This window comes from Gymnoscopelus microlampas, assembly GCF_963454915.1.
Source record: "Gymnoscopelus microlampas genome assembly, chromosome: 7".
Taxonomy (NCBI): domain Eukaryota; kingdom Metazoa; phylum Chordata; class Actinopteri; order Myctophiformes; family Myctophidae; genus Gymnoscopelus; species Gymnoscopelus microlampas.
In genome coordinates, this window is record NC_139944.1 from 40,513,795 (window position 1) to 40,540,076 (window position 26,282).

Genomic DNA, 26,282 nt, shown 5'->3' on the forward strand with positions numbered 1-26,282 from the left:
CTCTGGCTTTGTCTATTCTGAGAAACTGTGGTCCCCCCCACCCCCTGTGTTGCACTGTCACCCTGCTCTCATACCAGGCACCAACCTCTCCCCTTGCACTGAAGGTCAGATGTATTGGGGCCAGGATTTAAAAGTCATGGTCCTTACACCAGAATTACTGGGAGGACAAATCTACAGGACCACACACAGAATATGCATAATTATGTACTAGTAGACCAAGATCCTTTTCAGTTTTAGCTCAAACCCAATACCTAATTTAAATCTATAGCCTAAGTGACACTGATAGCATTGAAGGAGCATGCACAGTGAATAATAACTTCAAGTTTAAATATTATAACATGTTGCGTGTTATAATATAATATTATATAATATTACCCTTCTCTAGGCTAATTTTCTTTATTTTTTAAGCCATTTGCCTTTAGGCCTAGCCGCCTAGGCTACTGGATGTGAGCTGTTATCCGCCATGTTCAAAAGAGAGTTGTTTCTGTCTATAAATATTGTGTGATGTATTTATAGTACCATGTTTAATGCCACGCACCTCCTGAAATAATCTCTTCTAAGGTTGCATCCTCGGCCTCACACAATAGCAAACATCCATGTTGGCACCCAGCTACAAAAAAGCCGCGGGGCAATTACAGCTGGGACAGCATGAGATCATAGATAACCAAGTCACATCAAGAGCTTCTGAATAAAGTTGTGCTTTTCAGGAGACATAGCATGAGTATAAATAGTCAAAGCTGAAGCCCACTCGAGATACGGTAGGCTACTTTAGATCTTGGTGTTGTAACTTGTTGAAACTTATATAGAGATCTATGTGGGCAATTCTTTGTCGATCTAAAAGATACTCTGGCATTTCTCTGATCTGCGTTTTTATACCAGCTATAATAGGGACTCCAGGGACTTTGATCATTGACAGTTTTCTGTGTTTTTGTCATCATCCGACTTTTGACATGACATGACCTGTGGTGGAAAAAGTAGTAGGCCTACTACATTGTTTTACTTAAGTAAAAGTATCAATATGGAGTAGCTTGTAGATGGGCTATTTTCAAATAGGGCTGAAGACAGTGGTTAATGTATGTTTTGTAATAATAATCAAAATTTACAAAGTAGCCTAATGTAACTAAAGTTTTCAAATAATTGTAGAGGAGTAAAAGTACAATATTTGTATCTGATATGTAGTGGAGTAGAAGTAAAAGTACTGAAAATTGGAAATACTCCATGCAGTAAAGTAAAAAATACCTCAAAATTGTACTTAAGTACAGTAGGCTACTTGAGTAAATGTACTTAGTTACTTTACACCACTGTTCCCTTCAGAGAATGTCTCTTTTACTCTCTTCACGCAGCGCATAAAATAACAGGGCTATAAAAATAGCCGGCTTAGGTTTAGCGCAATGATAAAAACGTAGCTTTCCTTTTGTGTCAATTGAGACACGCGGCCACCACCAATAGGCGTCGGAGGAGGTGGCATATGCTAATGAGGGACAAATCTCCCCTGACCGTGACCTTGACAGACACAATAAAAAGGGGGACACACCTCACCGAGTTGTTATTTCGTTGTGTCGGCATCACGAGGTCAGTCTACAACTTTTGACTTTGTTTCCCCAGTTTTAGGCTACACGTTTTGCGCGTTGGTTGGCTGTGTTTTAAAGTGGTTTATCGACTCCAAATGTCATTCAGTATATATTTATATATATATATATATATATATATATATATATATATATATATATATATATATATATAGCCCATATATAGGCTACCGACAAGTGCATTTCTGCTACGCGTGACATACGGAATTGAATGCCTGGATGGCCCGTGGTGATAATAGTGGATTTTGTGCGCTCTTTACGCACAGTCATTCTTCTGAGCGGGTCACAAGCTGCGGTCTCTTTTTGTCTATAACTGCTACCGACGGTAACTGGAAGACTTGCCCCAAAACACGCTCACCCTCATTTTTTTTTTCGTGGACCAGCGGTTCTTGTATTTGTTTTACTGAGGATAAGGTTAGAAATAAGTTTAGGTATAGGCATAGTTTGACTGGGGTTAAGTTTATGAATAGGGTTAGGTTTTGGCACCGTTTTACTGAGGTTACGTTTAGGAATAAGGCTAGGTTTTAGGCATAGTTTTACTGAGGTTACGTTTAGGAATAAGGTTAGGTTTTAGGGATAGTTTTACTGAGGTTAAGTTTAGGAATAAAGCTAGCTTTTTGGCACCGTTTTACTGAGGTTAGGAATAAGGTTAGGTTTAGGCATAGTTTACTGAGGTTACGTTTAGGAATACCAGGTGAATACCACCGGATTTGACCCGGGGTGACAGTGTTTTGGGGCGAGCGTTTTGGTATTCCTGCCGACCTATAAATTAACCTCCTCTGGAAAGGCCGGAGATTGAAGAACACCCATATTATGTCTCGTCTTCATGATCTAACTGAATGATTTGTTTTTCTTGTCCAAGGAGTCCCAGAAGCCATATCTGACTGTACCGTTGGTGCGTCGGGCACCAGGAGTTGTCATCATCATCATCATGTCCCGCTTTGACGTGAAGGAGTTTGGGGAGGCTGGACCGTTTTTGCGTAAAACGGACATGGAGCTGCTGGCCGCGCAGGCACCGTTTGATGGTACTTTACTTGGAAAGCTCCAATCTGGCATTGGGTTTTGCTGCGCGCACGTTTAAAATCTTTGCTTCTGGAAATGTCTTCTAAATCCTAACAAAAAAACCTATGTTGCTATAATACGTGGTTCTCAAACGTTTTCACGTCAAGGACCCCCCCCCCCCCCCCTGGGGGGGGGGGGGGGGGGGGGGGGCCCAGAAGCAAAGATTTATTGAGTTACTTACAAAATATATATGTTCAAAGATTTGCACAAATTCTCACGATTTTTCAAAAATAGCTGGCACTCGGTGCCGGGCTATGAGCTTGTATATCTGCTATTTTTGAATAGCCAAAGACATCTAAAAATGACACAGATGCTTTCCTGGTCTTAATGGGTTTAAACCTTTTGTCACACATGTTGTGTCTTTATACTGTATTGCATCCTACTCCACAACACATCGGAATACAGACATTATAACATCAGTCTATTTCACCAACATTGTGTTAGTTTGTGATTACTTACATACAACAACACTGTCTCTCCTCCGGGTTCTTTGCTGTTATTATAGGTAAGAAGCGCGTGTGGATCCCAGATGAGAAGGAAGCTTATATTGAGGTCGAGATCAAAGAGCTGGACGGTGACAAAGTCATTGTTGAGACCAAAGACCAGAGGGTAAGTAGCCTACACACTATAGGCCTACTCATGGCTTTGCGTAAAATTTAATATGATAAGATTTTACCTCATCTATTTTATATTTTATCTATTTTTCATCTTATCTATTTTATCTTTAACTATTTTATTATTTTATCTTCTCTCCTTTGCATTTATTTGGTCTAAAATCAAACGTTATAAATTGTTATCATCGTGATCTAATGTGTCAAATCCAGACCTCTCTGTGTCACTATAAAAAAAGAAAATAGTTTGCAGTAGCAGCTGAACTTGAAGTGTAGGCTACGACTGGCCTAGTCAACCTGTAAACCATGGGTCTCTCTCTGTTTCCTTTAGACAACATTAGTAGTGAAGGAGGGGGAAATCCAGCAGATGAATCCTCCAAAGTTTGACATGATAGAGGACATGGCCATGCTGACCCACCTCAATGAGGCCTCTGTGCTTTACAACCTGCGCAGACGCTATTCCCACTGGATGATCTATGTGAGTATATTAACATGGATTAACTGTGTTTTTCTTTACTGTCCCATGTTCACCATAGTAGGCCTAATTAAACTGGAGAGCTGGATGAGCTTGTGCAAACATGACGTTTGACAATTTGTCCCTTTTTGGAATTGAAGGGCAGTCTAATCTCTCTTTACGAGTTCATTATTATGACAATTTTAAAATCAGAATTCTTTATTTCTGCGAGTTGCACATTATGAAGGAATTTGACATGTTGAGGTTGGTGTATTGTTGTGATCTACTTAATAGACACAGACAAGCAACAACAAAATATAAAAATATTTGCTAAGTTATTATACATATACATATATTAAATGCACAATATAAAAACTATAAAAGCTTTGTGATTGTGTACACAAAAGGCCTTTTATACTTCCCTATCAGCCATATTGATATTATGGTGCTGTTCTTCATAGACCTACTCCGGGCTCTTCTGTGTGACAGTGAATCCATACAAATGGTTGCCTGTCTACGCTCCCATGGTGGTTGCTGCCTACAAAGGCAAACGCCGCTCTGAGTCTCCACCCCACATCTACTCCATTGCAGATAACGCCTACAATGACATGCTGCGCAGTGAGTGGACACACACACACACACACACACACACACACACACACACACACACACACACACACACACACACACACACACACACACACACACACACACACACACACACACACACACACACACACACACACACAGTCAAATCCTGAGTGTTCATTTAACTCTGAGAGTGAGTGAGACATATTATGAACACTCTCAGAGTTACAAATGGATAAATCAACACTTGAGGATTTTTCTGTGCTGTGCAGTGAAAGATGCAAAGGTGCAGTCAAACACTTTTCAGGATGACATCTATAATTATAAGCAATAACTAATAAAATATTATATATAACTAATATGTATATATATATACACTTTTTTTTTACTAGATCGGGAGAATCAATCCATGCTAATCACGTGAGTCAAAATGTTTCAAAAACTAATGCGCTCTTTTTCCAAGTGTGTGACATATTAATACAGTACAGGACATTTGAATGTTTGGCAGAGTGAATAATTACATAATGTACAGTATACCCTCCAAACACTGCCACTTAAAAATGCTTTGTGCTTTGTTTGAAATATATTGCTGCACTTCAATGTAATTCAGTCAAAGCCAAACAAAGCCAAACAGTTTTCCCCCCCCTCTTCACTTCCCCCTTGTAACATACGGTGTAATTTACACAACTTTTTGTGATCCGTTTTTACCTGTTTTATGCACACATTTGTTCATTTATTTTTTTGTCACACTCCTATAGCGGAGAATCCGGTGCTGGCAAAACTGTCAACACGAAACGTGTTATTCAGTATTTTGCTATTGTGGCAGCTCTTGGGGAAACATCTTCTATGAAAGGAGTAAGGCCAATATGGCAGTACATATTTTTTGTTCCCCTTTCCCTTTTTACATTTTTTTTGGTCCCAGGAATCCTTTAGAGAATTCCCCTTAAACATTCTTCATACATTTTCTTCATTGCGTGTCAATGGTGAATGTTGACATTGATTACACATTCATACCGTGTGAGTCTTTACCCTCATCTGTATGCAGCTACTTTATTTTCTTGTTGATTTTTTGAATCATTTTTATTTTTCCCTTTTCCTCTCATTTTCTCTCTTTTTTTCTTCTTCTTTTTTTTAAACCATTAACCCCAAGATGGCATAGCACTTTCACAGTTTCCTTTCCAGTTCCTTTGATTTTTGGTTGTCCTATTTTGCTTGGCGTCCATTTTTCCTCCCCTTTTTCTCCCACATTTCCCCCCCCATTTCCGTTCCTGCTTCGTTTTTGTGGCTTTGTTCATCATATAAAATGACGTGGTTGTAAACTTTTGTCACAGCTTTAACAATCAATATTTCAACTTGGTCATGATGTGCCGCTTTGATGGTGAAACTGTCATTCAGTGTTCACCTTATATCCAATGATAACACATTCACCTTCTTCTCACCCTCTTTCATTCAGGGCCTGGCCACTAAAACAGGGGTACGTTCGTCTCTATGACACATACATTGCCTTTGATTTATGTTGATGCATGTGTTCTATCTATCATTCTATTTGATTTAGTACTGATTTGTTGCTGCACTTTCAACCTGGAGTCCCTATTTTGGGCATGTCATTATTGGTGAAAACTCTTAACATTTGTAATTTATTTTCCTAATCTTCTAAACCTTTTCCACACTTTTCAAAAAATTATCAAATATTTCCAAAAATAGCAAGAATATTTTGGCTATTAATCATACATCATATCATATCATAATCATACTTTAGGGCTTAAAGTTTCAATATTTAACTTTTTTTGCGAGAATAAATTATATTTTCACCAATCTGGTAGAGTATGTTAATATAATTTAACTTACACAATTGCTGTAGTCTCCCTGCTTTTCGGTTGAGTCTTTAATTATCCTCTTTTATTAGTCTCCCCAGAATATGGATGCTAGGTTTCAAGTGGTTAAGATCGTTGTAATGCTATTCAGTTAATTTGAAATGGACTCCAATGGACCATTTTATCCACTGTCAGATTTAAATTAACACTGAGGGTTATTTGACTGTGTAGGACTCCTCCTTGTTATCTTTCCAGGGTACACTGGAGGACCAGATTATTGAGGCGAACCCTGCAATGGAGGCGTTTGGCAATGCCAAAACATTGAGGAACGACAACTCGTCCCGTTTTGTGAGTACTACCTGTTAAACGTTTTTGAATGGAACTGCGGTGCTCTTCAGCCCTACATACTTCATCGTGATGAATAGTGAAAATAGCCAAGCAAGCTCATAACGCGTCGGCTATTTTCACTATTTTGATTTTATTTTAGAAAAAGTTTTTGTTAAATGGACCGATTATTTTTTAAAGATGTTCGCTATAATGACATCCTCAAAATAAGGACACCAGGGTTAATGTGGTTATCCTCTAATTTCTCTCCCACAGGGAAAGTTCATCCGTATCCATTTTGGACACACTGGCAAACTAGCCTCATCTGATATTGATATATGTGAGTTAACACAGTCTGTTATCATAAACATTTATTCATTCATTCATTCATTCATTCATTCATTCATTCATTCATTCATTCATTCATTCATTCATTCATTCATTCATTCATTCATACAAACTCATTTTTTTACACTCATAGTTAAATGAATACTCAGGACTTAAATGAACACATTTGCTGTGTGTTACCATGTGTTATAATAAGTTGCTGCTCTCATCTGTCAGATCTTCTGGAAAAGTCCAGGGTGATATTTCAGCAGCCTGGTGAGAGGAGCTACCACATCTACTATCAGATCATGTCACAGAAGAAGCCAGAACTCCTAGGTAAGTAATTTCACTGTAAAATCCAGGGTGTTATTTTAACTCTGAGAGTGTAAAAATGGACCCGTGGGGGCAATTTTTTTGGTACTTAAAGAATGGTATTCCATTACCCTGGTGGACATGCAATTAATATTCACTGCCCAGCTGCAAGTAATGCTTAATTCATAGTCTGTCAGCATCGCATCCTGAAAATAGATGACACCATCGTGCAACAAAGTGCAAATCGTGCTTAACCCATGAAAGACCTGAGGCCTGAAAGTTCTTTCAAGATTTTTCTAAAATGTTCAAAAATAGCAGATGTGCAAGCTCGCAGTGCGGCACGAAGTGACGTGCTGTGAGCTTGTATATCTGCTGTTTTTGTATAGGCAACGCTAAAATCTAAAATGACACAGATGCTTTCCCGGTTTTAATGGGTAAGACCTAATCGGCCTGTCACAATTGTTACACAATTGCCTTATCCCAATTATTTGAGATAATCCCAATTATTTTGTGTAATCATCATAATCGTTAACGTGTTGAAAAATATTCATACATTTTCATTCATACCTATTCATAATGTTCCAATGTTCAATGCCCAATTAATCGTCAAGTAAAATGTCATGATCTTGGCAGCCCTACTTAAAACTAGTATAGGACCTCACCATGCACACTCCCCTCCTCACAGATATGCTACTGGTATCTACCAACCCCTATGACTACCACTTCTGCTCCCAGGGAGTCACCACCGTGGAGAGCATGGACGATGGAGTGGAGTTGATGGCCACTGACGTAAGAGCTTTTCTTTGCTGTTAGTAGTCATCATCATGATATAATAATACGTTTGATTTTTATAGCAGTTTTAATGCAAAAAGAAACAAACAAAAAACAAAGCAAAGTGCTTCCAAACACAATAGTCACAACAATGGCAGCCGTAACAATATGTACTGTAAATATTGACGGATGATGTACAAAGCAATGTACAAGTAAAACATGCATTTCTATGGTGCGTAAATACGCGCTGAATCGCTCCTCTTCCCAGGGGCCATGCATAGTGTTTCAGCGCTCATGACGTTTTTTAGCAAAGTGCTCTGGGTACCTCAAGCAAAAAATAGTTTAACTTTTGGGAGAAGAGCGCCTCTCATCAAGAGAGACACAGCCACAATCATTGATCAGAGGCATCTCACTCAGTTCATGTGAAGCGCTCTGGACATGTTATCCAAAGCGCTCTGTCGCTCTGAAAAAGCTTGGTCCCTAATAGTTTATATGAATACAAGTATATCTAATAGATATATACGGGTAAGTATCTTTGCACCGATATAATTTGAAGTGGTGACATCACTTGTTCTTGGTTGTTCCAACAGCACGCCATGGATATTCTAGGTTTCACGACTGAAGAAAAATACGGCTGCTATAAAATAGTTGGAGCCATTATGCACTTTGGAAACATGAAATTCAAGCAAAAACAGCGCGAGGAGCAGGCAGAGGCAGACGGCACTGAAAGTAAGATCCCCCAGAGTCCAAAGAACGCTGAAAACCTTACTCCAATATTAAATTTGGTTTCCAAATTTTTGGAAATGTCTTTGTTTCTGAAATTAAGCTTGACAGTAAAGTTGATTCTGATTTGACCGTGATGGTTTTTGTCCTATTCTATGTTGGTTTGACTTAGGTGCTGACAAGGCCTCCTACTTGATGGGAGTCAGTTCAGCTGACCTAATCAAGGGTCTCCTGCACCCCAGGGTGAAGGTTGGCAATGAGTATGTGGTGAAGGGACAGAGTGTTGAACAGGTGAGTGTTGTTGCAAATAAGCTGGACTGACTAAGTGGACTGTTAGTATGTGATTATGTCATTATTAGCCTACTTTCCAGGGAGAGATAAAAAGTCTGTTACGATTAGAGTAGAATTGTATGGATGTCCGGCCCCTCTCACAGCACTAAATGGCAGGGCTGTCATGGCCCTGTGATGTTACCATGGTAGGGTAACATGTCAGTATCATGTCAGTATCATGTCAGTATCATGGTCAGTATCATGTCAGTATCATGTCAGTATCATGGTCAGTATCGTGTCAGTATCGTGGTCAGTATCGTGTCAGTATCATGGTCAGTATCATGTCAGTATCATGTCAGTATCATGTCAGTATCATGTCAGTATCATGGTCAGTATCATGGTCAGTATCATGTCAGTATCATGTCAGTATGGTCAGTATCAGGTCAGTATCATGTCAGTATCATGGTCAGTATCATGTCAGTATCATGTGACATGATACAGACATGATACTGACCATGATATGGAGACACAATGACCAGTACCATATAGACACAATGACCAGTACCATGGAGACACTATGACCAGTATCATCCCTGTCACACAATGCTGTGAGAGGGGCCTGATGTGACAGGGCCTGATAGCCATGTCATAGGGCCGTCATGGTAACATGTTATCATGTTGGGGAGAGATAAAAAGCCTGCTACGATTATAAGTAGAATTGTATGGATGTCAGGCTCCTTTCACAGCACTGAATGGCAGGGCTGTCATGGCCCTGTCATGGCCCATGTTATCATGTTACCGTGTTACCATGGTAACAGGGTAACATGGTGTCTACATGCCAACAACTCGTCGCATCATGACAAGTGGTATTTTAGTGGTATTTTAGGCCCATATAGCAGAGAGTAGACCAGAGTCAGAGTAGAAGTACTGTATGTGGCTTTGGGTCCAACATATTAATGGAACAAAAGAACACAGTATTTATTTTGTAAATTGTAACTGTTTGTTTGAAAAGAACGAACCGTAAAATGTAAATAATGCTTATTATAATTATTATTTCTGACATACAATTTGAAACCTAAAATAGGACTATGCTCAGACTAAGCCTTTGTTACAAGTATTTCGTAGGGAGAAGAAATCAGCTTCTGCACTTTTATTGCCATTCTATTTGCTAATAAGCAGTAGTGTCTTAATTCTCAATCAATCAATGCACTCAGCATTCTACACACTCTGAAATCTGGTATCCAAGCAACAGAGGCTAGTTGTGTGAAAGATGACCATGTTTCTTTGTGTGTGTGTGTGTGTGTGTGTGTGTGTGTGTGTGTGTGTGTGTGTGTGTGTGTGTGTGTGTGTGTGTGTGTGTGTGTGTGTGTGTGTGTGTGTGTGTGTGTGTGTGTGTGTGTGTGTGTGTGTGTGTGTGTGTGTGTGTGTGTGTGTGTGTGCATGTGTTGCGTGGGTGCTGTGTAGGTTAACTATGCCGTCGGCGCTCTAGCCAAAGCCACCTATGACCGCATGTTCAAATGGCTTGTGGGACGCATCAACCGGACATTGTACTCGTCCCTGCCTCGCCAGTACTTCATCGGCGTACTGGATATCGCTGGCTTTGAGATCTTTGATGTAAGTCTTTCCATTTTGTCAATTATTTTACAGAGCAATGTAGAGAATATTGTCTATTTGGTGGACTCACTGTGAAGAATCACTTTTCTACTCGAGTGTGTTCTCTTTGGTCTAATACCAGCAGGTGCCCTCTCAGATTGTGTGACAGACTAGCAGTGGTGCAGGATAAATCAATGTAACATATTTTCTAGTTTAGACATGCTGTTCACTTCTAATGTTCTCCTAAACACCTGTTCCACTTTCATTGCAGCTCAACAGCTTTGAGCAGCTGTGCATCAACTTTACCAACGAGAAACTGCAACAGTTCTTCAACCACCACATGTTCATCCTGGAACAGGAAGAGTACAAGAGAGAAGGGATCGACTGGACCTTCATTGACTTTGGGCTTGACCTTCAGGCTTGCATTGATCTCATTGAAAAAGTACGAACAGCGTATTTCACGTTAGGTTACTCATTGTTATCACTTCATCTGTATCTGTCTTGGCTAAAGTTAATACTACTTCGCTCTTTATTTGTATTTTAATACTTTATGTGATCATCAGCTATCAAGTATAAATGAATGGCCTCATGAACCACTTCCTCTTCCTCTAGCCGCTGGGAATCATGTCCATTCTCGAAGAGGAGTGCATGTTCCCCAAGGCCACTGAAAACAGCTTCAAGGCCAAGATGTATGATAATCACATTGGCAAGTCAGCTAATTTCCTAAAACCCCGACCGGATAAGAAGCGCAAGTACGAGGCCCACTTTGAGCTTGTCCACTACGCCGGAGTGGTAAGTCCATCCTTGCTAAAGATTGACCTACCAGGCATTAGGAAAACCTCATAAAAGCAGCTTCAATACCACACACAGTATTTGCTCGCAGAGTTAAGAACCATTAAAACCTTAAGGCACTTTTGGACATTTTTCAGGTGAAATAAACCCCGACAGGGTGATTAAATCTGAGAGATTTAATCGCCCCGAACAGGTTTATTTCTAAACAATGACCGGCTCGCTGTCAATTATCCCGCTTATTACACGGTTACTTAGTAAATAAATTAATAAATTGACCCAAAAGTAACAACAAAACAAAGGATTTCCTTGCGTACGGTAATGAAAGTATTCCATTAATTTATGCCAGATACGGCCGTTAGCTGTAAATGTCATTGTGCTCTGAGCCTTTGATTAGACAGAGGTCTGTTAAATAAAATAATAACACACCTCTGAATTCAGTGATTGACCAATCAGAATCAAGCATTCAACCAAGCCGTGTAATAAAGTAAATGAAGATGTTGGCTGTATCTCACAGGTTCCATACAACATTGTTGGCTGGCTGGAGAAAAACAAAGACCCGTTGAATGAGACAGTGGTGGTGTGCTTCCAGAAATCTGCCAGCAAGCTGATGGCCTCTCTGTATGAGAACTATGTCAGCTCAGCCTCAGATGCAGGTACAGTAAACAACCTGATGACTAATAAATGACTAGATCACTGGTTCCCAAACAGATTGTGGCTCATGGACAGATCTTTGTGGGTCGCAAGTAAATATTCCCCACTTTTTTTTTTCAGAAGATTTAAAAAAAAAAATAATAATAATAATAAAATAAAATAAAATTAAATAATTATAATTTTTCAAAATGAATTTCATAAATAAAATTAAAACAAAACAAATTCCATAAATTCCTCAAATAACTTTTAAGCGGAAGTGAAAATAGCCAATCTACAAGCTCACAACGCGTTGCTGAGTTTGTAGTTTGGGTCCCGGGGAGACATCAAATTTCTCTTTTGGGTCATAGGCTAAAAAGTTTGGGAAGCACTTCTCTATAGATCACTGGGATCAATGTATGAATAAACTGATAAGTCTTATCACCCATGAGCAGACCCCAAGAGCGGGGTCAAGGAGAAGAGGAAGAAGGCTGCATCTTTTCAGACCGTATCTCAGCTTCACAAGGTGAGTCTGGCACCTGTTTGATGTCAATGTGTAAACCAGCGTTATGTAGTTGATTTAATCCCCTCAATCATACTCAAGTAGAACCAGAATATCCAGTGATAAATTGTCATTGGAGTGCTGGGAAGGAGGCAGTTAAGACTTGCAGTGATGTTTAGGGCATTGATCACATGAACATCACTTTAAGTCTGTGCTGGCTCCTCTCTCTTCTACACCGGGGACAACGTATGAAAAGGTGATCACAATTTGCTCTAAAACAGACTACGATCTTTGCAGCCATTTGTACAGCCCTGTTCGTAGCGTGATGTTGAGATTTTTGGTCAAGTCATCGAATAATTCTTAGTCACTGATTCTTTTCGATTTTGCTTTCTGCCACATTTCTCCGTACCTCCAGGAAAATCTAAACAAGCTGATGACCAACCTCCGCAGCACCCAGCCCCACTTTGTGCGCTGCATCATACCCAATGAGACAAAGACTCCGGGTATGACACAGTGTATTCATTACCACATCTTATTAGGCTACATGGCTTTGTTGAATACACCATTCTGATTGTTCAATTAAGTTACTGTATTTCTGAACAACAGACCATTCTGTCTCTGTTTACATTTATATTGATATGTAGAATCATCGTATTCCTAACTGCGGAATTAACTATTATATGGTATATTTGTTATATATTAAAAGTTAAATACATTTGGTGTCAGACATAATTAATAATTCAAGTATTTCATTTCAAATTATTGATTTTGAGTAACTGTCATGGCACATACATTTCATCAGCAACTAAGTCCCTGTGTTTTGTTTGTTATTATTGTATTATTCCAGGGATCATGGATGCCTTTCTTGTTCTACACCAGCTACGCTGCAACGGTGTGCTGGAGGGCATCAGAATCTGCAGAAAGGGCTTCCCTAACCGCCTTGTCTATGCTGAGTTCAAACAGCGGTGAGATGAATGGGACAAATTCACACAGTAAAGTCCTCAGTGTTCATTTGATTCCGAGAGTGTAGAAATGGACCCATATAGAACATTTGGGTCCATTTGTACACTTTTTTTTTACACAAATGTCAACAAACAGTTCCCTAGATACCAATGTGAATCCAAGTCTGGATCAGTAACAGAACCTACTATCTTACTCATGGACAGCTATCGCATCCTGAACCCACAAGCCATCCCAGATGACACGTTTGTGGACAGCAGGAAGGCTTCTGAGAAGCTGCTGTCCTCTTTGGATGTGGACCACACCCAGTATAGATTTGGACACACCAAGGTGGGATGGCGGAGATTGGGTTTCACATATACTGTAGCAGTGTGTAATAATATCGTCAAGTCTTGTCTGATCCTATTTGGCAATATCAAAAGTAGTTGAGATAATTTAAGGCCTGGGTCAACATTTTCCCAGAAAACTTATTTGGAGCATAACCTTTAAAATAACCCCAAAACAAATCAATTCCTACTTTGATGTTGATGTTGCAAGCTGGAAAACAGAATAGTATTAATTACCAGTTCTGTATCCACTACTATCTACTTTAATATATATTCCAGTGTCTTACTGTTTTCAAAGTTTAATTTAAAAGATACGTAAATACACCTACCAATGGCAACACAACAGAGTGGCATGATACCAATTAATATGTGGGTGCATTTGTAAATATGCTGTGAAGATTTCAAAGCGTTCTGATGTTGACGTCATGGAGCGCATCATTTATGTACAAACAGCCATTTTACATTTTTGTCTTTGATTGCATTTAAATCAACGTTAATTCATCCTATGTATAAACGTGATTATAACCTGTTTTGTTACACATAGATGTGTGTTGAATACTCTAGTAGCCTACCAAAGAAATTACAATGGCATTTTGGCCACCCCCCTACACACACCACTGTCCCACAGAGTTGAATCCTTACAGGTCTGTTTTGGTACTTTCAGAATTAAATTATCACTGATGTTCATTATCAGCCATTGATTCTTACAGTGGTTCTGTTCTTTATAATAAAGGTGTTCTTCAAAGCAGGCCTCTTGGGCGTTCTAGAAGAGCTGAGGGAAGATCGCTTGGCCAAAGTCCTCACCATGTTACAGGCTGTGAGCCGTGGCAAGATCATGAGGCTGGAGCTCTTTAGGATGATGGAGAGGAAGTAAGTATGAGATCAAAGGAACATTCAGCTTCATCTCTTAATCACTTAAGACTGATTTATACTTTGTTGTACGGCGGTGTCGCACAGCAACTCATTGTGAGCTAGATTATTGGCAATTTTTGGAAACTGAACAAATGAAAACGGCACAGATGTGATGGTTGCAGTTGTTGCACAGTTCTGTCCGGTAGATGTGTTTAGTACTCAGACCTCACAGGGCAGGAGAATGAAGTAAGAGGGTTTACTTTGAACCTCACAGGCAGATGAAGACATTGCTATGAAATGACTGAACCGGGTGACCAGTTGCTTTCCCAAACAGGATCAATGGGAACATGATCAGCTGCGACCCTTTCATCGTGTGATACATTATACCTTAGTGCTCCCTCCCTTGGTCTAGTATTTGTGGCATGCAAGGGCAGTGTTATCGGCGTGTGTGAGGCGTGTGCTTGCCCATATATGGTTACCAGGCATGTGTGTGGCCCTGTTGGTAATAAGGGCCCTGGCTCTCTCTTGTCACATACACACACGCCCGTCCCTGCCATTCTCACCATCATCTCTCTAAATTAAACAATGCTGACGTTGTCGGCAGAGCTCCGTGGCGACATGTGTCAAGTGGCAGCTGCTTGGGTACACCCTAAAAATATGCCACCCCCCTCCCTCTCTCCCCGAACGCCCCATGCCCCTTGGCTCCTTTTGTCCGCGGCGCCTGTACTTCTAAGTGACTGCGTGGATGGGATATGTGGCGGGTGACAGAGGATTAAAGGATGCCGTTGGACAGAGGGCTTCGGTTTCTAAATAAACACAGAGACGTTCACCTTTGAGAGGCACCCGGCGTGGAGTCACGTCAAACATTCAATCAGACTCATAGCTCAGCTACCCCCTCCCTCATTCAACCACCTCCCATTCTACTAGCTCCCTCCCACACAACCTTGTCTTGTCCATTGGCCTGTGCTCACACACACACACACACACACACACACACACACACACACACACACACACACCTCTAAACCCTGACAGGAAGTCCTTGAGAAATCTACCCCAGTTCCATATTTAGAGTTCTGGTGAACTGTACTATTGAAATATTCCAATTATATCACCCTTTAATTCTTTAAAAAATCTTTGCTTTTTTGTTTGTTTGTTTGTTTTTTGTTTCATTCTGCCAATCCCCCCATGTGTATAGTCCCTATCACTGCCAACCTTTACTGTTGGTCTAGGAAAGGAAACCACATTCAATTCAATTCAATTCAATTCAATTCAATTCAATTCAATTCAATTCAATTCAATTCAATTCAATTCAATTCAATTCAATTCAATTCGATTCGATTCAATTCAAGGGAGCTTTATTGGCATGTACAATGTCTCCTCTGGTACATGTGGAGTCACCAACCACTTCTTTTCACCTGACATTGAGGAGCATAACTTGTGCGGAGGGACATGCTATCCCTCCCAGTTCGGCTCCCTGCTGAACAACTTGTAGGAGTTGCTTGTGCACCAACAGAGAACGCCCTCCCCTGCCAACTTTCCACTAGAATTGTGTTCATAGGAAGTTAGGAACGCACGGCCAAGCCGGATGCACCGCAGAGGAATTTTATCACCCTTTAATTCTTTCACGCTTTTTCCTTCTTGTTTCCAGAGAGGCTTTGATGGTCATCCAGTGGAACATCCGGGCCTTCAATATAGTGAAACACTGGCCATGGATGAGACTTTTCTTTAAGATTAAACCTCTGCTCAAGAGTGCTGCCACAGAGAAGGAGCTGGCCGCTCTGAAGGAAGAACTGGCCAAGCTCAAAGAGGCTCTGGAGAAATCAGAGATCAAGCGTAAGGAGTTTGAGGAGAGGCAGGTCAGCCTGATCCAGGAGAAGAATGACCTCTCTCTGCAGCTGCAGGCAGTAAGTAGGACCATTCACAGAACAATTCATACACCCATTCATTGGACACTCATTCAACATTTACAGTACAGATACGTGTTATAATTTGAGTGTTAGGCTCCAAATGTCAGTACTAAAACTGCATGCACTCAACCTTTTCTCCATGTTGACTTTTCCTCTATCTCTCGTCTCAGTCTATTACTCACCTCTTTTGTTCTTTTGGTCTACTCTCTCCTCAGGAGCAGGACAACCTGGCGGACGCAGAGGACCGCTGTGACCTGCTGATCAAGACCAAGATCCAGCTGGAGGCCAAGGTCAAAGAACTGTTGGAGAGGCTGGAAGACGAGGAGGAGATGAATGCCACCGTGCTCGCCAAGAAGCGGAAGCTGGAGGATGAGTGTGCCGAGCTGAAGAAGGATATTGATGATCTGGAGATCACCTTGGCCAAGGTGGAGAAGGAGAAGCACGCCACCGAGAACAAGGTGAGCAGAGAACGGACCACAATTTAACACCTGGGGGAACAAACCCAGCCCATACCAACACCCCATGCTTTATTGACAGGAAACAACCAAGACAACTCCTCTTTAAATGTACAAAAGCAAAACAGTCTTTAATCAGCTAATCATGACATAAAAACTCTGACATGTGTCGGCCAAAGGTCCTTTCTCTGGGAGTCGAGTGGGTTCACTTTTAAGAAGTGATTAAAAGAGTACACTTGAGTGAAGTTTGATATCCTCAGGCCCTTGTGGCAAAGGCCCGATTGAAGAGGTCCTACATTTCTTCCCCTCTAGTTCTGAGGCCAGCTCAGACTACTAATTAAGAATCAGGTCAAAACAATTATCATGAAATACTTTGTGTATTATTTTCTCCCGCTCCGAATGCAGGTGAAGAACCTCATAGAAGAGATGGCAGTACTGGATGAGACCATTCTGAAGCTGACCAAGGAGAAAAAGGTTCTTCAGGAGGCTCACCAGCAGACACTGGATGACCTGCAGGTGGAGGAGGACAAAGTTAACATTCTGACCAAAGCTAAGGCCAAGCTGGAGCAACAAGTGGACGATGTGAGTTTATACATGTTCTAGTTCAGGGACACTTTCATCCTCCTCCCTTAGGCCTAATTTATACTTGTGCGACAAGTTTACCCTTGACAGAAACGCACGGTGCTATGCATCCCATGTCTATAATATTATAATATGCTTATAACACTGTGTAATTATAGTTATATGCACTCATAAATACCATAATGCTTTATAACAATAATCGTAACACATGATTATAAAGCATTTTATATTGACTTGAAGGTGAAGGTCAAGTATTATAGCCTATCATTGCTGGATACTCAGACTTCTTTTTGTGGCAAAGATCATAGTGTATTATAATTATCATAGTTGTTTGGCCAAAACAAGTGAGTGACAAGTCATTGAGTGGTCAGTAATTATGTATTATGATACTTGACTTTATAAGTAATTGTAAAATACTTTATAATGTGTTGTGATTGCATTATGAGCTTATAAATGTAATTAGCCGATTACTATGCATTTATAATTTACCTTATAAGTCATAATAAAATGTTTTATAGTGTGTTATGATTGTTGTTATTCAGCAATATGAGTATTTAGAGTATTTCTAAAATGCATTATAGACATGGGATGCATAGCAACTCTCCCATTATCACATTGACTGAAATAATTCATGGATTTACATCATTTGATAGATTTAATCTATTTATTTTATATGGCATTCATATTAATTAACTTGATGTTAATTTTCTTTCTCAGTTGGAGGGCTCTCTGGAGCAAGAAAAGAAGTTGCGCATGGACCTGGAACGTTGCAAACGCAAGCTGGAGGGAGACCTGAAGCTTTCCATGGAGTCGACTATGGACCTGGACAATGACAAACTGCAACTCGAAGAGAAGCTGAAAAAGTCAGTCATTTACATATCAAGATTTTTAAGAAACTTATTTTTGGTTTTCTTTCAAGTTGTATCAATCACACCAGTTATTTAAAATTCAACCTTTTTTACTTTTCAACCAGGAAAGATTTTGAAATGAATGAGATGGGATCCAAAATTGAAGATGAACTGGCTTTGGTCATTCAGCTTCAGAAGAAGATAAAAGAGCTTCAGGTAAGGGATGGACACTGCCGCGGAAAGCTTTACACATCACAACATCATCTGAACAAAGTTAAACCAGATCATGAAACTCCACAGCCGTCCTCCATCAGTTTCACGACCTCTCATGTGTTTCTTCTCCAGGCTCGTATCGAGGAGCTGGATGAAGAGCTGGAGGCGGACAGGGCCTGCAGGGCTAAGGTGGAGAAGCAGCGTGGAGACGTGGCTCGCGAGCTGGAGGACCTCAGCGAGCGTCTGGAGGAGGCCGGCGGAGCCACCTCGGCCCAGATCGAGATGACCAAGAAGCGGGAGAGCGACTTCCTGAAGATGCGGCGGGACCTGGAGGAGGCCATGCTGCACCACGAGGCCACCACGGCCACGCTGAGGAAGAAGCACGCCGACTCGGTGGCGGAGCTCGGCGAGCAGATCGACAGTCTGCAGCGCGTCAAGCAGAAGCTGGAGAAGGAGCGGAGCGAGGCCAAGATGGAGGTGGACGACCTGGCCTCCAGTGTGGAGCAGCTTTCCAAGAGCAAGGTACAGCAGGGGTCTGCAATGTTTTTCAGGCCAAGGACCCCTTAGCTGAGAGAGAGAGATTAAGCAGGGACCCGCCTACTACATACTGTATAAACATTTTCATAGATTTCATAGACTTGTGTGACTGCACTAGCATAAGTGCGTTTATTTGGTTTATTTACACATTATCTTTTCTAATAATATGTTGGATTCATGTTAATGTGTATTTTAGACATTTAACCACTCAATACTTCGTCAAATTGATCTTTGCCGAAAATAGCAGATCTCCAAGCTCACAACACATCGCAGTGTGACACATTGTGAGCTTGTTGATCTACTATTTTCAGCAACTGTTACCCCCCTATCACACAAAGATGTGCTTACAGCTGCTACTGACAAAACATATATATTTTAACACAAATATAATAATAATTCATTTAATCATAATTATAGGCTATCTAATTTATATATTACTTTAAATGTATATTAATAATATGATGTTATCAATACCTATATGAAATAATAAGCTAACCGACAAACCAATTTCACAAATGTATATTTGCTACATCTGGTCTCCAGGGCAACTCAGAGAAGATGTGCCGCATGTATGAAGACCAATTGAGTGAGTCTAAAGCCAAGGTGGAGGAGCTCCAAAGGCAGCTCAATGACACGAGCGCCCACAGGGCTCGAGCTAACGCCGAAAGTGGTATGGGATCTCTGCGTACACACACTTGCATGCACATTTGCACGCACACACGTCCTACTACAGTGTCACATAAGTAGCAAAAAAAGCAGATGCGACCCATTGTGAGCTTGTAGATATGCTTTTTGCTATTGAAAAGTGTTTTAAGTGCCAGTGGTTTCTGTGGGTTTTACAAATATTAAATCAATTAAAGGTATTAACAAGAGCTGGTGAATAGATAACTACATTGGATCCACTGGAACCACTGTTATATTTCCTGAAACGTAACATACAAATACAAGGTTTCCGCCCGCCCGAGTATTATATGATTCGATACAGATGACGCAGCAAACACGCTCTCTATCTTGTTTCTGTGTAGCTGAGCTGGGCAGGAAGCTTGAAGAACGGGAAGCCTTAGTCTCCCAACTTCAACGTGCCAAGAACTCCTTCTGCCAGACTACGGAGGAGCTGAAGAAACAGCTGGATGAGGAGAATAAGGTCCACTGCTTTGGCATTACAACCAGTATTTATCGTTTACATGCAGTAACTACCAGCATTGAAGAGGCAGAACTGTAAATCACTCTCTGCCACCTTGACGGTTTGTCTGGTTTGTCCCTTTAGGCTAAGAGCGCCCTGGCCCACGCGTTGCAGTCGTCCAGACATGACTGTGACCTGCTGAGAGAGCAGTATGAGGAGGAGCAGGAGGCCAAGGCTGAGCTGCAGAGGGCGCTGTCCAAAGCCAACGCTGAAGTGGCCCAGTGGAGGACCAAGTACGAGACAGATGCTATCCAAAGGACAGAGGAACTGGAGGAGGCCAAGTGAGTAAGATGTTGCTACTGTATATATCATATCGTTGCTGTCGGGCAGAAACTGCCGATCTCCATATTCTATATATAACTTTTTGTGTTTTTATTCCGTAAATGAATGCCCTACTTGATCATACTACAGTGTCACGCAAAAGTAGCAAATCATATTTTTTGAATTTTGAATCCTGAAAAGTAACAGTTGTGGACATATGAGGTTTCCACCCGACAGAGACGATATAATGGAGCCAGATGGCACAGTGTCTTATCTAATGACACGTATAGCTGCAGTTTGTAATTGTTTACAAACTTTGCCCCTTAGGAAGAAGCTTGTGACTCGTTTGCAGGAGGCTGAGGAGACGGTGGAAGCTTCCAATGCCAAATGCTCCTCCCTGGAGAAGACCAAGCACAGGCTTCAGACGGAGATCGAGGACCTGGTCGTGGACCTGGAGCGCTCGAACGCTGCAGCTGCAGCCCTGGACAAGAAGCAGCGCAACTTTGACAAGGTACGGACACACTGGAGCTAATTAGTCCAGATGATGGATGTGAGTAATATCAAACTATTTGTTGGTGACACATTGTCTGACTAGGACCTTTATGGAGGATTTCCGATTTCATTCAATCAAATGTTATTTGACAATCTGTAAGGTTCAGTAACATACCATGAGCATGCAACATCATGGGTTTGAATCTGATTTCTGACCAGTTTGATGCATGTCGTCAGAGATGGGCAGTATTTTAAATACATTTATTAGAAATATGGTTTTCAAATAATATTTTGTATTTTGACATTTGTATTTGGCTGGGATGGAAAAAAAAATCTGTCTCGTGCCATGGTTTTCTAGCTTTCGACGATAACAATGGTAAACATTTTGGCTGCCTGCTCCAAACACCATGAAAAACACATTTGTATGATCAATTTATTCTTAGAAATTCTGGCATAGGCAATTCGTAGAAATTCCTGAATTGACTAATCATTGCATCAGTTTTTATAAAATGGATTTTCTTGTATTTTCAAAATACAAAATACATGTGTATCTCAAATAAAAATTTCAGACCGGTATTTTGTATTTGTATTGTGATAATATTTTTGACCCAGTATTTGTAATTTGTATCAAAATCCTTTTTGATGTATTTTCGTCCATCTCTGCATGTCTTCCTCTCTCCCTCTCCCTCCATCCTCTTTGTTCATATCTTCATATCTTCATATCTTCCAGCTTCTGTCTGAGTGGAAACAAAAATATGAGGAGTGTCAAACAGAGTTGGAAAGTTCTCAGAAAGAGTCTCGTGGTCTGAGCACGGAGCTCTTCAAACTGAAGAACTCCTACGAGGAGTCTCTGGACCATCTGGAGACCACCAAGAGGGAGAACAAGAACCTCCAAGGTACTGCAAAATACGGTAGAGAGTGAGCACCTGAGAAGTCTGGGCACCTCAATGTTAAATTGGCTATATTTTCAACCAAAATAATTATTATTAATAATTAAGTAAAAAAGAAATACATATGCTGTGGGAAATTATCTGAAATAAGTGTACATGATTTAAACATGCTTGAACATTTGACATTTAAGGCCTAATATTTCAACAATTGCTAATAATTGCTACAAAACCTGTGGCTAGCCAGTTATTATGGCATAAACAAGTTAAAGGTTAAATTTAGGTCTGATAATGATGTAACGTGCATGTTCAAATCATGTATACTTTACATTATTTCAGACAATTTTCAAAAGCATACTTTTATTCATTACTTTTTCACATGTTGGGGGGGAAAAGGGCAATTTCACATTAAGGTGCTTCTCAGGTGCACACTCGTCCTGTATCCCAAAATACAGGGCCTCATTGAACCCCAGGTCATAAATGTGAAAATATACAAGAACACAGGAGTGTAGCTCTGTATGAAATGTTCAACATGAGAAAACTAGGTGTGTAGTGAGGTATGTGTCTCCTGGGCAGATGACCTCAGTGCTCTAAATATATCCTTCTATGATGAATAGTTCAGAAGTTATGTATGACATTTTCTTAATCAATAATTTATATTTGACCACCAAAATGCAGAGTATGTCAGATATTTAGCTAGAGATCTAATACATAACATTTCATAGCCTTGTGTTATGATTTGATGATAAATATTGACTATTGAGTCATTGCAGACAGAGTGACATACATAAATAGACACCGAAGAAATGACAACCGTAAGAATAGTTTCGCAATCATTTTGTGGCTCAGCTAATAAGCTGACTGATATCCCCCACCCTAGAGGAGATAGCCGACCTGGTCGATCAAATCAGCCAGGGATCAAAGACCATCCACGAACTGGACAAGCTAAAGAAGGGATTGGACCTGGAAAAAACTGAAATCCAAGCTGCCCTAGAGGAGGCTGAGGTAAGCATTCTCTCACATTCTTTTAGTTTTTGTCTGTGGTATAATTTAGCCTCAGGCTAACCATATTATTATTACTAAGTTATGTGTCTATCTCAGGGCACTCTGGAGCACGAGGAGAGTAAAACTCTCCGCATCCAGCTGGAACTTAACCAGATCAAGGCGGACATTGACAGGAAACTGTCAGAAAAGGATGAGGAAATCGACAACCTTCGGTGAGCTTTATAACCATGCAGATATAACACTCCCTTAGAATCCCAGACCACTGTCCCATAAACGTCTTAACCACTTAAGTCTTAAAGCCTCATGTCTTAGTGAAATGGACTTGAGATACAACTGTACTCTGACCGCTTTTTTCCGTCTACACCAAATCTCTTTGCCAAAAATAGTGGATATACAGTACAAGCTGTTACATGCTGTTTTGAGCAATCTAAAATGTGAGCCACATTTTAGCCATGCCACTCATTCTGTCACTCCTTCACTTCTTATTTCTTTAAGCCGCAACCACCAGAGATCACTGGAGGCCATGCAGACCACATTGGATGCAGAGTCCAAGTCTCGAAACGAGGCGGTCCGTCTGAGGAAGAAGATGGAGGGAGATCTGAATGAGATGGAGGTGCAGTTGGCCCACGCCAACAGACAGGCCACTGAGTCCCAGAAACTCCTGCGGAATCTGCAGGTCCAGATCAAGGTGAGTCCTTACTACAGCCAGCCTGCCAACTAACCCCAGTTTGTCATGTCAACTAGCAGATGTAAATGTCTACATGTCTTCTTCTTGTTTTATTTTGTTTTTGTTTTATGACATAAAAAATATAATTCTTTAGGCTTGTGTTTTGCATTCCATCTGATATGGTCTGTCATTTTCCTGACGTGAATTAACTTGATTCCTGAAGTCAGGTACAGTACATGATGTGAAATTCTGTGGCTGCAGGATGCTCAGTTGGAGCTGGATGAGACCCTGCACCAGAATGAGGAACTTAAGGAGCAGGCGGCAGTGACAGAGCGCCGCAACAACCTGCTGGCTGCAGAGGTGGAGGAGCTGAGGGCCCTACTGGAGCAGACCGACCGCGGTCGGAAACTGGCTGAGCACGAACTGCTCGAGTGCACTGAGAGAGTCAACCTGTTGCATGCTCAGGTAAGGTATCAGCTCATTGAGTACCAGAGAAGACATAAGAAGCTGAAGTTCAACAGCAAAGATCAGAGGAAATCATTGTCTCTTTTCATGCAGAACACTGGCCTGATCAACCAGAAGAAGAAGCTGGAAAGTGATCTGTCCATGCTGTCCACCGAGGTGGATGATGCAGTGCAGGAGTGCCGCAATGCAGAAGAAAAGGCCAAGAAGGCCATCACTGACGTAAGACCCTACACACGTTTACAGAGCTCACATAATACTGACTCCCTGCATGTGTCAATACAAGCCTCATGATTTCTTTAATTCCAACACTGTCCTTTTGTAGGCTGCTATGATGGCAGAGGAGCTGAAGAAAGAGCAGGACACCAGCGCCCATCTGGAGAGGATGAAGAAGAACATGGAGCAGACCATCAAGGATCTGCAGATGCGTCTAGACGAGGCTGAGCAGATTGCACTCAAGGGTGGCAAGAAGCAGATCCAGAAACTAGAGAGCAGGGTGAGTTTTTTTTTTACACTGGAAAATCTGTAGTCAATGTGATAGACTGGGGGCCAGACAGGGTTGGTTAGAAGTTGACTTCCAACCAGGTTACTTTTACAAATGTTGTCAGTCCAAGGTGGCATTTTGTCCTGTCCCATATACGTAGTTACATGCATTTTCAATTGGTCTCTTAGTATACAAAATATATGGTATTTGTCAAACACTTTATAAGTCACCAGAAGTCGAAGCACGCAATCATAATGATTTGAATTAGAAATGTTAACAATATACTCATGCAAGATAATTGAATACAATGACATAATTAATGTTGGGACGTGGCTCCCTTGGCAGGCAGCCAAGGTGGCTGCTTTGGTTACACAGTATTTAGGGAAAGCAACTTTACACAAGCATTGATTCAGGCGCTATCCTACCTGTTCATCTTTGTAATAGTGAGAGCAGACATGTAACTGTCTAAACTCAATGGCAGGTAAAAGACCTAGAAAGTGAGCTTGAGGCTGAGCAGAAGAGGAGCCAGGAGTATCAGAAGGGAGTGCGCAAGTACGAGAGGAGGATCAAAGAACTCACCTACCAGGTAACATCTGCTGTATCTGCATAGATGGAAGAACATACTGCTAGGGTTTGAAACATGTGACGATTGATTGTTTGTGGACAGAATGAAAAACCTACAATGCCCTATGCTGTTTTTGCAGACCGAGGAGGACAGAAAAAACCTGGCTCGCCTCCAAGAACTCATAGACAAGCTGCAGGCTAAGCTGAAAAGCTACAAGAGACAGGCTGAAGAGGCGGTAAGTGCACTTAAAACATGATTCTATTCTGTATGTATATTATTTGCATGGCATTGTTTTTACATAGCATTACTATTCTTGCACACCCACACTGGGTGTCGTAGGCCTAACACTGGTGCTTTATTTGCCTACATATCACAACCCTAATGATACCATCCCTGTCAGCAACCTTTTGAAAGTGGTTCGGTTCTAAATCTATTTATTTTAATATTTTATCAGCGTACCTCTGCTGAAGCAAATTCTGCACAATAACATAACTGCAGATAACATGAGGATGGGCTGCAGCAGGTGTTAAGGACACTTCATAACACCACAAATTATGACTCTCCTGCTGTTTCTGTCCCCACGTATTCACAGGAGGAGGTGTCCAACACCAACCTGTCCAAGTTCAGAAAGGTTCAGCATGAGCTTGACGATGCAGAGGAGAGAGCTGATATGGCCGAGTCGCAGGTCAACAAGCTCCGTATTCGCACCCGGGACCAAGGTGGCAAGGTCAGTAGTTTAACATCATTAGAGGATTTCATGTGCATTGCATCATGTCTGCAGTGGATAACCTTTAGAAGTATTCATTCAAATAACATGCTAATCTTGGAACAGACATGATGCAATCCATTATTGAAGTTAGCCTCACATACCCCGTCTCATGTGATGTCTTGTGGTCATGAGTATTTTCTCTCTGTGTATTACACCGTATGTGGTTGCTAATAAACATCTCTGTCTTGTGTATTTCAGCTTGCTGAGTAACGCGATGAAGACGACCGCCTAATGCCTGATTTATACTTGGTTGTGGATCATGTCACACTCCAAAAATAGCCTATCTAGAAGCTCACAACGCTGCGAAGTGTGACACGTTGTGAGCTTGTAGATCTTCTATTTTTGGTGTGCAACAACAGTGTGCAACTAAGTATAAATCAGGTGTCAACATATCACAGTCTGCCAGCTGCAACAGCTGTGCATGCCTGTGAGGATGCACCTCTAATAAAGACTATTGAACCTGTA

The 26,282-nt window shown here is 41.1% G+C and overlaps 1 protein-coding gene across 2 annotated transcripts; it reads left to right on the forward strand.

Moving 5' to 3' along the window:
• The first annotated feature begins 1,549 nt into the window (after positions 1–1,549).
• myh7ba (myosin, heavy chain 7B, cardiac muscle, beta a) lies at positions 1,550–26,282 on the forward strand. Of its 2 annotated transcripts, XM_084061336.1 has the most exons (44): positions 1,550–1,572; positions 2,452–2,614; positions 3,157–3,260; positions 3,594–3,740; positions 4,178–4,334; positions 4,697–4,724; positions 5,063–5,159; positions 5,758–5,778; positions 6,374–6,466; positions 6,719–6,782; positions 7,007–7,105; positions 7,767–7,870; positions 8,443–8,581; positions 8,748–8,866; positions 10,310–10,459; positions 10,710–10,880; positions 11,051–11,230; positions 11,745–11,883; positions 12,313–12,383; positions 12,775–12,862; positions 13,207–13,324; positions 13,526–13,649; positions 14,379–14,515; positions 16,149–16,404; positions 16,623–16,865; positions 17,268–17,444; positions 18,162–18,307; positions 18,418–18,508; positions 18,638–19,027; positions 19,586–19,712; positions 20,068–20,186; positions 20,310–20,506; positions 20,814–20,997; positions 21,709–21,874; positions 22,746–22,870; positions 22,967–23,082; positions 23,366–23,558; positions 23,799–24,002; positions 24,096–24,221; positions 24,325–24,495; positions 24,965–25,069; positions 25,188–25,283; positions 25,641–25,775; positions 26,016–26,282. In XM_084061336.1, exons 2-44 carry the CDS (start codon positions 2,521–2,523, stop codon positions 26,025–26,027), a joined length of 5,823 nt encoding a protein of 1,940 aa, XP_083917462.1. In that variant the 5' UTR covers positions 1,550–1,572; positions 2,452–2,520; the 3' UTR covers positions 26,028–26,282. The 2 variants fall into 2 exon arrangements, with proteins under 2 accessions (XP_083917462.1, XP_083917463.1); XM_084061337.1 differs by lacking the exons at positions 1,550–1,572; positions 2,452–2,614; positions 3,157–3,260; positions 3,594–3,740; positions 5,063–5,159 and having other exon boundaries at positions 4,243–4,334.